The sequence below is a fragment of the Olea europaea genome, chromosome 1, assembly GCF_002742605.1.
Source record: "Olea europaea var. sylvestris chromosome 1, O_europaea_v1, whole genome shotgun sequence".
NCBI classification, from domain to species: Eukaryota; Viridiplantae; Streptophyta; class Magnoliopsida; order Lamiales; family Oleaceae; genus Olea; species Olea europaea.
The window spans coordinates 16,411,797-16,425,885 of record NC_036237.1 but is presented as its reverse complement, the minus strand read 5'-3'; the positions used below and the strand labels follow the sequence as shown (position 1 = coordinate 16,425,885).

The following is a 14,089-nucleotide window of genomic DNA, read 5'->3' as shown; positions in this document are numbered from 1 at the left end:
AAGGAACTAATGAACATAGATTTGTTTTGTATTTTACTGAATTATTGAAGCAATCTTGTTTATTAGGTTAACCATTGAGCGTACACTTGTTATACAGTGTTAAATATGACGATATTAATCAATATCTGGCTTCTTTCATTTCTTTAATGCTTTGTAGTATTATGATTTATTACATTGTCCCTACTCAAGACACCCAGCAGAAGTGATTTATAGTAATAGGGATTGAAGCAGAAACAGATCAGCAGAATTTATCGACAGCATTACAGTTTAGTACTAAGGTTTCCGCTAAGGTTTCCACTTAAATTCTGTTTTTGTTTTTAATGTATTATGGAGTTTGATTGGTCGAGTAAGGGAAAAATGCTATGTATAACATAAAGAGCTTGTGAAGGAAAATTTTCAATCTTATAACTTATCGACAATATTATAGATTGGAGGAAATCGAGATATAGTTATGAGATTATGACTTATCTTTTAACTTTTGTTTTTCTTAAATTAAAAAATTGTAAACATGTAAGTAGGTTGAATCGGTTCAGTTTGAGACTTCAAATTATGACTGAATCGATTTACTATGGTTTTGTTTTAAAAAAAAAAAATCAAATCAAACCAATTATCCATATCAAACTAATCCGAATTGACCCGAATCGGTTCGATTTGATTGGTTTGGTCGATTTTTTGATTTTTTTGCTCAAGCCTAGTTATACGAATATGTCTAGTCTGCATGCCAAAATATGCTTGGTGTTTTGCAAGTTCTAACCCGTGATTCTATGTGATATTACCTTGGACGGCAAAGATATGTTATAGCTGCTAATTTTTGCAGTCAGACTTTCGTCCAACAGGATCATCTCGATTTTGAGGTCGTTTCCGAGGACTCCTCCGGTATGAAGGTATTGGATTCCCCTTGCGACGCCCATCGCAATCCCCATTCTCTGTGGCCATTTCAGAACTTCCCTCTTTCTCCAATCTGCCAATTGGGAAACGTAAATATATACATTTATTAGGAATCAGGTTTCACTTTTTTAACAGACAAGAAGGTTAATTAGCCTGTTTTACTCTCTTTAAATTTAAAATCTTTATTTCTTATTCTCATTTTTAACTATATATTTATACAATAAAATTTTCTGCACATAAATCCGATTAATTACGCATTCTCCAAAAATATCACTATTTAATATATCATTTTCCTTCAATTTCTCTTTAGAATGGCTATCAAACAGAGGTTTAGATTACCAGTAAGATAATCTCTCAGTGACCCGTTGGTGACGTTTTCGAGGACAATAAAGACCGTGCTAGCCGTGTTAGGATGGTCGTGGTACGTGGTTATGCAGTGTCCGAGAACGCTAACCAAATGCCGATGCCTCAGCTTCGATATGACTTCCATGTGCTGCTGCAGAACTTGAGGTGAATGCCTCTGTTTGAGCTTCAGGCACTTCACTAGGACCACTGATCCATCTCTAAGCCAACCTTTATAGAGCTGTTGAAAATTCGAAATCGATACAGAATAATTTCAATATTGGCTCGTTTGGTAAGGTTCACTTTACAGTTCCGAGCATTATATTAAGAAAAGAGAATAAGTTGAAAATTTTGTTCATTATACTGTTCAGTAGGGCAAACCGACTTTTTTACCTGGCCCTCGGATCCTTCTCCCACCAGATTAGATGTGTCAAAGTTGTTTGTTGCATCTTCCATTTCCTCCAGTGTAAAAACATGGTATGGTGGAAGTCCCATTGATGACAACCTCATTGGCCTTGGCACATACCCTAAGAAAATACATATAAAAAATAGAAATTTACTCAGATTGAATGATAAACTGGAAATTATTATTTTTGGATTGTTGTTAAGGATTAAGGTCTAATTCTTGCTTACGAGAGTGATAATAAACAGGAAAACAAGCGAAGACAACACTGATTTATATGGTTTCATCTTGGATGTGAGAGTTACAGTTTTTTACCGTTACTTAGAACACATAACACTGGCTTTAAAAATACTTTATACAGTAATTATATTTGGTCGATGTTTAGTTGAGTTGATAAGTATACGATGAAATTTTGACACATTTCGACGGGTCTAATGAATACATGTGGTTATGAACTTACTTCCATTTACCAGTGGGGAGCCGCCGCCGACGTTCTTCTCAATTACAAAACTATCAGATTTATAATCAGTACCATTTCTGTGCACTCTTCTGAAGATGGCAAGGATTAAGAACCCTATAAGGCCTAAGATTGCGACAATTCCACCAATAATACCAAGAACAAGGCCAAGTTTTAGGGTGGATTTCTCCTTCTGGTTTCTTGCAGGTGGCTCAACGGCTAATGCTTCCTTGTGGCAAAACTTATAGGGACGCTGATATTTCGAGGTTGAATTCGACAGACAATTCCATGCGATACTGACCGTTCGATTTCTCGAGTTCAATGCAAGGCAAGAAGGCAATTTCCCTATCAAAAGGTTGTTAGAAATATCCACGAAAGTAAGATTCCCATTGCAAGATACATTGCCTGAAAGTGCACCACTTAACTGATTTTTCGAAAGGTTGATGAACTGAATTGATGGCAGAGAAAACAAGAACGAAGGGATTGGTCCAACGAGCTTATTGGAAGAAACATCGAGTACTTGAAGTCGATTAAGCTTCTTCAATTCCGAAGGAATTTCAGATCTCAAAGAATTATTTCCAAACGAGACACGTATTAGATTGTTGCCTAAGGATGGAAATTCGGGCCCGAGTAGATTGTTACTCAAATCGAGTTCTTCAAGGACCTGTAGGCCTTTCAAACCAGGAAGACTTCCATTGAGCAAATTATTCTTCAAGAAAAGGCTTCTTAGATTCTTGAAAGTGGCTATTGATGGAGGCAGGGTACCAAAAATGAAATTTGAACTGATATTAAGAACTTCAATAGATCGAAACCGGTTAATCTTAGCCGGTAATGGCCCCCATAATCCTAATGAAACAAGCGATAATTTCTTCAAATTTGAAAGCTTAGTTAGGACAGTGAAGAATGAATCCAGGGAAAAATTTTCAGACAAAGTTTGCTGAGAAACTGCGAATTTTCCAGGTGACAACCTAGGAATCTCAGAAGAAAAGGTTTTGTTTCCAACTATTGTTAATTCAGTTATGTGATTGTCTGAACAGATTATAGCAAGAGAAGGGGTTTGAGGCAAATAACAAAAGCTTGTCCAGTTACTCCATTTTTGAAGAACTGGTGGATATTCAAGAAGCTGTTGAACTTGGAATAGGATTCTAGTTTCTGTTGGTACTAGTTGTGCAGTGCAAACTCGAACTGAAAGAAGAACAATGAAGAAAATACCGAAGGGAAGACAACAAATTTTCATTTTTTGGGAAAAAAGCTCTGTGCCAAACTATAAAGATCATCAGCTACACCGGGACTATGACACGACCCAAACTCCTACAGAAGACATCAATGAGAAATTTGCAATGGGCAAAAGCAATGCTGCGTGGAAGCAAAAGAACTTGGATTGCAAATCTTGCAATTATTGTGAGAATAAAGGGGCTAGGATTTCACCTGATTAGTTTACAGAATAGGAAATAAGTGATCATGGGTTGTTTTTGGTACTTCATAAAGTTGTGATACAGATGGGGGCTTTCCTCTTGCTTTTTGTACCACTTGCTAATACCCAGGAAAAATCTCAAAAAACATAAAAAGGCTAAAAGAATAAAAAAAAAGTAGGTCACATTGTCTAATCTACCGAGAAGTCGAAAAGGCTTGTTTGACAAATTGGACTCATGACATTTCATTCTAGAGTATACAGGGCATTACTCACAGATGTTTTACAGGGTCCCTCATTGTACAGGGGCTCCATATTTATTAAAAATTAAATAAAATTACATGGAACCTACATATGTGTGTGGTCTGATAATGACCTAGCATGGTTCTTCATTCTATTAAAGTAGAAAAATAAAAAGTAAATTATTATCTTTATATTGTCTAATCATGTCCCATCTAATGACTAGTATTAGATAAAATTGAACTGCATAACATAATTAACAAGATTTTAGCTTTCTTTGTTCTCGAGTAATGCTCGTATATTACAATCTACGACGTCTTTGATAAGCAATATGCAACAGAATTAAACAGCAAAGTAAACAAAATTTTAACATTTTTTAAAGTTGGTATCATTTTATATTATCAAATACCGTGTATCGAACCTTGGAACGTATGAAATTAGTGAGAATAGAATTTAATGTGGTTGACAGAGTCAGAGAACTGAAGTTGAAGTTTCCAGCTAAGTTGAGCTAAATGCATTTACTAATTAGAGCTGTCCATGCACAAAAAGAAAGGAAACTAATTCCCCGTCTCGGAGTACGTGGACCACGTTATTAAAATGCCGTCGGTGTTAATTGCATACTATTCGACGGCTGTGATGCAAAAGTCAACGTGGGATATATAAGATTGCAGGGATCCTGGATGTTAGACTATTTTAAATTTGGTAGACTAGCATGCACGGGAAGAGTGTTCACAAGCCATATGGCACGTGAGATTGAGAAAATCGAGCAAATTAATTTGTAATAAAAAAGTCCAAAAGCAAAGGGGATTGGATTAAGATTAAGAGTATGTTTGAGAGTGATTTTGAGAATTAATTTTTGATCATTAGTAGAAAAATGAGGTTTACCTGTGAAAGAAGAAGTCATTATGACAGTTGGAATAATAAAATAACGATCAAAAAATCAATTTTTTTAGAAGAAAAAATCACTCTCAAACAGACTCTAAAAGGTGTTTAAAGTAAATTTTTTTTGGGTGCTAATTATTTGCAATTTTTGTAAAATTTATAAGTACTATTCATTTATTCATCACTTATTTATATGTATTTATAATTTAAACTCATGATTAACAACTCCCAAATATCTATTATGAATATGTAGATGTTGTATTGCAAAATTATTTAAACTCTACATATGAACCTCAGATTGGAATAAAATTTTGGACGTTATTTTGGATCTCAATAAAATTTTGTAACTAACAACTCAATTGTAAATGTACTAACTGAATCATTAGACATCGACTCAAAAAAAAAAAAAGTTATTTTATTGGAAGAATTTAAATATTCCGAAACTTTCAAAATATCCTATAATTTCATAACTTTTTGTAAAAGATAAAAAAAAGGCAGATTGGTAGAGGGGATTCAAGAGTATTAAATAATTTGTTAAGAGATGATTACAAAGATTGCCATGTACATGTTACATTGAATGACCTTCGTACAAGAACTCTTTTCCTGTGATGAATAATTATTGACATATAAATTTCATTTCCCGAAAGGCCCAAGAAGAAAACCCTATTGGTAAAGGCACGTGTCCTCGAATGGAAATAAGGCGTTTAAAGTAGTACCGAGTTTGACCTATGATCATTGAGTCTAATTGTTTGAGGTTCATTATGATATTCCAATCTCGTTTAAGTTCTAACATTAAAAGTATATGAATGTTACTTAAACAATCACGTAAATTTACCGTTCAAATTTTCATAAGATTCTCACATTTGAGTCGTATATGTCCCTATTGTGGGCAGTGAAATGTCCTTCATTGAGGCATATGACTGACGAATAATTAAGGTTGATCTGTCGGTGCAGAGAGAGTGTCACTAAACAACGTGCAACCCATAGAGACAACCTTGTCATCACATAGTTTAATGATGAATTAGTACCAGATACTCCATGGTTCACGTCAAAACTACATACATTTTCTCTTTGGATTTTAGTTGTGAAAATATTTTCTAAAATTATTGGGCCCCAAGACAATATTCTCATCAAGAACATAGAAACAAATATTACAGCAATGATTCCAAGTTGCAAAGATGTGATAGATATACAGTCATAGAATTATTCCTATCGTCATGTTTTTTTTGACTTTGCTCCCTTCGATACATACGTTTATGCATTCTTATCGAGATTGAGTCTTTGATTTTTCTCTCAAGAACAATGTCAAGGTTGTTAGCACGTAATGTGCTTGATCTATGGATTGTGTATTTCGGCAAAGGTTTGCTTCTCGTCAAACAGATACTAGTTCCACTTAATTTGAATAGAATGCTGCTACACTTACAGGGTCTGCAACCTTGACATATTTTTTTATTATTTTTTTCATGTGGAGCCGAACCCTACAGTGAGGGTTCAATAAGACCCCTATAGGAAATTGTTCTGTACACATAGCAATTTCCATTTGAATATACTCCTTTGATCGATTATGAAAAATCCCATTTAAGCATTAATTCTTTGAGATGAAGAATGCTTTAAAGTTTAAACGTGATGTAGCTAACTATTCATATTATATTCGTTCGAATCAAGGAACCATTCACAAGATTTAACAAACACATGCAATCAGTGAAACTTATAATAATTAATAGTTTCAATGAAAATAATTAATCTTGAAATTCATAAAGGACAAAGGGTAGTAGGTATTATGTATGCCTTGGAAAGCAAACCTATGAATTAAATAATATCCTTGAATAGTAAAGCAGCATCCCTTTCGTATCCTCTTAATAAATCAAGGAGATTTTGTAATGATTAACTTAATTGTATCTCTCTCTTCTTTATGTAATTTAATTTCGAATCCATGAAGCTGGCAACATTCAAAAGTCAAGATTATTGGTTGATTAGAGATTAGTCGTACTTATAATAAGAGTAATACTATTCATAGTTGCTTACTGCGATAGTCGTCCTTCGTGACATCCTACATGATGATTTTTGATTTGATATGTTAATATGGTAGTTTTTTCTTACATTATATATCAAATCACTAACCGTTACTTGTATACTAAGTAGGACGACTATAATAGTGAGTGACTTCGAGTAGCATTATTCTTATAATAATATAGCATAGAATCATTTTTCCTTGAATAACTTTGTTATCTTTTTTAGTTTTGAAGAAAATGCACCAAACCCATGTTTAAACTGGCCATGCCCCTTTTTAATCCTCGTGGCATTGAGCAACTTAGACACTGTTCCTCCTTGCTGGTTCCAATCTCAATGAAACAACATAGTCACTGTTACTCGTTTGACGCTGGCCCTAAAGCGGCACAGTTGAAATTTGAGAGTACTTTTACTGTTTAGATAATTAAACAAAGAGCATTTTGGGCGAGAAAGAGCGAAGAAGGGAGTTCAGACAAAAAGGGGTTGAAGTTAGATGAACCCGGAATCTGGAATTTGGGGCAAACGTGATAAGTTTGAAAGTTGAAGGGCTTAAAGTGAAATTAACTGAGGACTTATGCTGAACAGGAAACAGGAATCAAGGACTAAATTGCACATAACTGAAAATTGACCCTTGTGCTCACAAGGGGCATCACATGCGATTGCACAAAGGGAAATTTTAGCAACAATATCCACGTCAATTACACTATGCGATTGCAAAACCTACGAAGGTGCGTTAGATGGGCATCACAAAGATCATTTCAAAACGATTATATAGAATATAATCATATCTTGATTTCTTATAGGAGTTGCTCATTATCATGTTAATTTATATCAAATATCTCAAAGTAATATATATCATAAACACGTTCCTCTTGACAAAATGTAGAGGCGAGCATAACTGAACGTCAAGAATATAACATCTTCATGAATTTATAACCCGGATGAATAGATAAAGAAGAATAATGCTATTTATAGTCGCTCACTGCAATAGTCGCCTTACGTGCATCTTACATGACGATTTGTGATTTGGTGTATTAATATGGTAGTTTTTTTTTTTTTTTTTTTTTTTTTTTTTTTTTTTTTTTTGTTTTTTTTTTTTTTTTTTTTTTTTTTTTTTTACTTCATATATCAAATCACTAATCGTTATAGGTATGACAAGTAGCGCGACTGCGACTGTAAGTGACTGCAAATAACATTATTCGATATAAAATGAAAAGTATAACCATTCATTGTAAATCTCTTCAATGTTATTTATGAAATGTAAGGAATGCTATACGAAGGTTTCCTAATTATATTAGGCTCCCAAAAGTCTCAAAACAATGTTTCAAAATGTCAAAAATTCAAAAAGATAAGTTCACAAGACGGATAACAACGGTGGTGCCTAAGTGTTCTATCAATGACCAGGGGCGGACCTAGACCTTTAGTACTGTGGGGTCAAAATTTTAAAAATAATTTTTTTAATAAACAACATAATATCAATGAAAATAAATTTATATGTATTTTGACACTTTAAAAATGTCGTATAATTACATCATTATTAATATTATTAAATAAATTTTGTTACTTGTATAGTTTTGTTTATCATTTTATTGGCAAATGCTGAGCTAACATTGAGTAAATTAAATTGAATATAGAGATTAAATGAATTGAAATAAAATTCAAGTTTAATTCAGGAAGTAAATGAAATTCAAATTTAAAGCAAATATAATTCGAAAGTAATTCAAATTGTATTTAATCTGTAGGGACCCTAAAAAATTTACGTCATATTTCATTTAAGACTTCCGAATGAAACAATATAAATTATATTGTAAAATTTATCGTGCAATAATAATAATTAATTGAATTTTTTAAAACAAAAAACGAGTTAGACGTCTTTTTTGAGGCGTACGTTTGATACATATTTAACTATTTTTAATATCCGTTTGGACCATTCGATATGAAAACGATGTAGTTTTCGAAACAAACTTTTACATGGTATAGACGATTTGTGGATTTAGATAGTACATGATTGCAAACGAATTTTTAAAGTTAGGATATTATCGAAATTCTCAAAATATTAATTTCAAACGCCGTACTTTAATATATCATAACTTTTGTTATAATTGACTACTTCGCATGCCATTAATAAGTGAAAAATTAAGCCATGAGCTCTTCGAAATGATATTTAGAATGCAATATTTTGATTTCATTAGGCATCCCGACTAGTGCATCAAAGTAGATTGTAAAAAATAAAAATAAAAACAAAAAAAGGGGCAAAATTTTGTGGGGTCCTTTGACCCTACATGACCCCATGTGGGTCCGTCCCTGTCAATGACGGACTAGCATGATCCGCCCAACCTGTGCTAACTTGGCATCTAGGTGCTAGGTATTTGTAGCTCAAGTCCTGCATCTTTCATCATCTTTAATTTCAGTCCTTCGACTTTCAAGTCCATCTATTTATGCCTTCTAACTTTTAGGCTTTGCTACTTTGGTTTTCAACTTTTAATTTCTTAAAATTGGTTCCCCCAAGTTTAGAGAATGTATGAGTTAATCCCCAAAGTTCTTATTTAGTCCACTTTTGGTCCCAAAACTTATGAATTTATCCAATCAATTAATCCAAGCTTCCAATCAAGTCCAGATACTTTTTGAAAGGGGAATTATAAAAAATGTCACTTTTTTTTATAATGCACAAAAAATTTGCATGTGCACCTAATTTTATAAAAAAATTGTCCCTTTTTTTGTGAGAAATGTCCAACTTATCTTTCAAAAAAAAAAAAAAAAAAAGAAAAAGAAAAGGCGGTCAGTTGCAGTCATCAACAAGGAGCGTGGCGCTTGCCACAGAGGAACTGCAGCAACACCCTCTGCCACAGGCTCCAGCAAATGCCAGCGCTGTAAAAGAAAAAAAAATTGTTGTCGGTCTGATTTTGGTGATTGGGCCACTGCTGAATTGCAACAGCAACCGAGCCGAACAGCAGCGGCCTCCGGCACAGGCGTCGGCCATTGTCAGCGCTGTAAAAGGAAAAAAAAAGAAGTTCCCTAGCCGATTTGGATGATTGGAGACGGGGGCTTGTTGTGCAAATTCATAATTTGCAGGCCCCTGCTTGAAAATTAACATATTAGGTATTCAAATAATTTAGAGGGTCAAAAATGTCCTAAATTGACATTTTTGATAAAAAATTTAAAAAGTGACATTTTTGATAATGCACAGCCAAATTTTGACACCAGATAAAATTTCCTTTATTTGAAAATCATGTATTTTCGTCATAAGCTCCAAAACTTTTCCTTTATGCTCTTCCAAGTCAGCTATAAAAGTAATATAAATGGGGTGTTTGAGCCAAATTATTTTGGTAATAATACATTCTTGAATAGTGTATTGATGGAAAATGTATTGTTAAAAAATAAGGAAATTTTTTTGATTTGCGTGTAATATTATTTTATTGAAGAATGTGTAGTTGAAATGATGTCAAATGACTATTTAAGAATACTTTTTTTTTTTTTGGAATACTGTGGCTTAAACACCCCCATAGTCTAAATTACATAAAAATCTGCTTGATTAATCAATATTACGTAAGTTTAAATGCCTGGATAAACATGTGAAACATGCTTATCACTACCATCTTCATCAATAAGATTGCCTTGAGCCATTAGAAAAAAAAATCGACACTCTTTATTTTTCCTCTTTCCTCTTGAAAGTATATTGGGATTCTTAGTTGTTTTAATGAAGGGGTTGGGGCGTGGGAGTGGGAGTGGGAGTGGGAGGGGCATGAAAAAGATGACTGAAATTTGTATTTTTTTTTCTCTTTCTATATTTATTTAAAAATAAATAAATACACGAGACACCCTTTTTTAGCAAAACTAAGAAACATCCCATGTAAACAGTACTCTTGTCCAATTTACCCTCCTCTTTATGCAAAATTTAAAACCATCATTCCTTTTTATGCCCCATCTAGTGTGTCACATATTCCATGGTAAGTCGCAGTAGGTTCAATCAAGATATTTCCTTCAATGATACTGAATTGGCAGGACTCACTTGTTGGGAAATTATTCACCACCAGGGTTGGAGAAGAAATAATATAGAAAACTAATCAAGAAGATGTATATAATCAAGAACAACAAATCGAACAATGCACAAAATAATAATCAAGAAGATGAAATGAAGAAGATGAAGAACACAAGGAATATGAAGGCTCAAACGCGTAATCGCTGTCCTCAAACGATATTTGCCCCCTCTTGGTATTAATTTTGGTGCTTAAAGGGTCTCGCGGCAAACGATTTGAAGGATTGATCAAGCCTTGATGTGGAGAAACACAAAAGCACAAGCATTTCTCCACCCGAACTTCAGGAACACAGGAAGAATTCTATGAATATGAAGAAAGAAAGTTTTGATTCTTTGATTGTGGAATGTAATATGGATCTCAATGTCTTCCATATGTTTTTCATGTTTTTGTTATGTTGTTTCAATGTCTATTTATCACATATTTATAGCCATGAAACATTGGCACACGAAATGGTGCCAAAATGAAATGAAAAGCCACCAAAATCATAACCCAAAAACTGCCCAACGGCTATATTCCTTCTTCTATGCGGTCGCATAGAAGGATCCTATGCGACCGCATAGGTTTCACCAAAGCAGGGCCGTTAGGCCCTGTAGGCGTCTATGCGGTCGCATAGAAGGATCCTATGCGACCGCATAGGTTTATATTTTGGCCTCCGTTTTTTCACTTCATTCCATCTTTATTTCATTCCACACACCGGTTCTTATTATTGTTGAACAAATATACAACATCACTTATCACCATGATGATGCTCTTATAATTGTGGAAGATAAAGCAGACTTCTGGGTGAAGCGGATACTGTAATGGCACTTGATTTGAAACAACCATATGGGCGAGCCTGAGCTTCAAGGTAGAGTCTAGTAGGGCAAATAAGTGATCTTAGTTTGTGTTTTTCTTTATGAAATGTCAGCTTGTGACCTCGATGAGAGACCCTAATGGTTTATTCCGAATAGTACCTCAGTTGAAGTGATCGTTAAGGGCAAATGATGAGGGTGTGCTGGGGAACGGCTATCACAACTGGGACATTTGGATCCAGTTTAAAGACAAGAGTTGTTACTTCTAACTGTTAATCAGATTAGTAGCTAAATAATTATAAAATTTCTGGCGACGAGCCTTTACAAATATGCAATGCTACGAAACTAAGAGAAGAATGAGCGGTAAAATTTTCATACAAAAACGAAGCGAGAATCCTTAAAAAAGTTACAAGGCCATGAGCCTTAACGAAGATCATAGTAAAAAGTTTTCATGCGAAAACAAGGTGATGGGCCTCAGTGATGAATAAAAAGTTGAAGGCTTCCATTCCAAAACGAGGTGATGAGCCCAATAAAAAACCTTAGTAATCATAAAGCTAAAAATGGCAGGAGACTTGATGTGAATTAAGGGCAAAAAATTCACCCAGAAGATAAATGAAAACAAGATAAGGGTCTAACTGGCATGACACGACCTCTTCTAAAATGGTGAGGTCGTGCCTTGGCCAAAATAGGGGAGGCAAAACCTCGTCCGGAAAAAAGTGAGGCCATGCCTAACCAAAAATGGCGGTGTCATGTGACGAGGTCATGCCTTGTCCACAAAAGGTGAAGCAAGGCACGATCTCACCCGAGTTGCCACAAAAGGCCCTAAAGAAGATGAAGCCTTCACTTTCCCATTGAACGGGGATTAGGCGAGAAGTTAGTAGGTGGTGATGGTAAAGATTATTTACTAGCGAGTGGAACGGCCGACCGTTTATTTCACTGAGATCAATGAAATACATTAAAAATCTGATATTTTTTAAGCGTCTTTAAATTGACTAAGGCTACTATTACTTAGCTAAAATTGGCTAATGCAGTTGCCACTTAGCAAAAACACCAAAATTGGCTAAGACAGCTATTACATCACCAGTATTGACAAATTCAGCTACCAATTAGCCAAAATGCCAGAAATGGTTAATGCATCCACTAAGCCAAAATGCAAAAATTGGCCAAGGCAACTACAAAAAGTACCAGGGGCTCGACACAGACCTCCTAAAAAATTCGAAAATACAGATAAAGCTCATGACGATGATAGAAATATTAACAACTACCTAAATACATGGTAAGATGATACGAGCTAGAAGAGTTGATAGTTATTACCTTCTTCTATAGTCGAGAAAAAGTTGACCTAGCCAAACGCTATCAAGTCGACCTAGTCTAATAGTTTAGGTGGTGAGGGAGTAGGCCAATACCAATATACCATTGCAACCTGACCAGGGCAAGAGCGTACTCGTTCTTCCAAATGGCTGCGTAAATATTTAGCCTATGATAATGGTGGTAATTGTCGCTATCATGTCTGACGACAAAAGGGTCGGGCGAGCTATATGCATGTGGTGGCCACAGTACTCTTTTTGGTCTAGAGCCCATCAACTGGCGCCAATACTCTATAAGTTTGGTTGGACAATAATGGTTGCTTGTCTTATTGGTACATGGCTGGCAGACGTGCGAGCTTATCCTATAATGCCCTCGACTTCACGGGATGTTCATCCATGACATTTGGTGAAGTTATAACTGTGTCCCTACATTAGATAACATGCTATGCTCAAGTGGCCACGTTCTTACAATTGGCTTCAAATAATTTGGAAATGCTGAAGAGTGGAAAAAAACCCTGCTATAAGAAGATGATGATACATGTCCCCCGAAGTAGCTATACTATAAATAGAGGTGAGTCGTTAGACGTAAGTATTCGATAAAATCTTGTAATTGTACGTGATCGTTGACAAATAATAGATTTGAGTGAGTTAAAAAGTATTATTCCATAGAGAATAAATTTCAATTCAAATTTACTAGTTACGTCTGAAATTCGAATTATGTAATATAAAAGAGATTTTGATTTTATTTATTCTAAATTATTCTAAGAAATATGTAAAAACTTGGATTCGTATGAAATTATGGATGATTGCACTGGAATTCGAATCCGTTTATTACTATCTATTTCAATTCTTGATTTATAATCTAGTTTCATTCATGTGTTCTTGACAATCCATAAAACTATAATATATAATGTTCTTTTTCAAGACAAATTAAAAATATCCTAAACACGACCCAAATCTATTCTTAACTCGAATTCGAATGGTTAGAATGCATTAAATTTTAAATTATCAATATGATTGCACACGTGATAAATATTATTTTAATATCTATTGTACATATATTAATTTTATTGCGTTCTAAACTTATTGTAAGTCTTTCAACACTACAACAAGTAAAGATAATTAATGATCAAGCAATTAAATAATATAATGGATATGCAAAATTAATCAAGAAACGAAAAAGATACTAAACTACTAGTCGGAATTAAAATTAATAAATAATATGATTCATCTTCATCTAATACAAAAACAGATCTAGTCTACCATGCTTCTAAGTAAATTACAAAAAGAATAATGGAAAATCATCACATGAATCATGAAA

General features: G+C 34.2%; 1 protein-coding gene across 1 annotated transcript; it reads right to left on the bottom strand.

Moving 5' to 3' along the window:
* Window positions 1–581: 581 nt before the first annotated feature.
* LOC111395634 (probable LRR receptor-like serine/threonine-protein kinase At1g14390) lies at window positions 582–3,686 on the bottom strand. Its single transcript, XM_023021723.1, has 4 exons — window positions 2,094–3,686; window positions 1,624–1,757; window positions 1,228–1,471; window positions 582–961 (listed from the first exon to the last, which is right to left on the bottom strand). Exons 1-4 carry the CDS (start codon window positions 3,325–3,327, stop codon window positions 750–752), a joined length of 1,824 nt encoding a protein of 607 aa, XP_022877491.1. The 5' UTR covers window positions 3,328–3,686; the 3' UTR covers window positions 582–749.
* Between the last annotated feature and the right edge of the window lie 10,403 nt (window positions 3,687–14,089).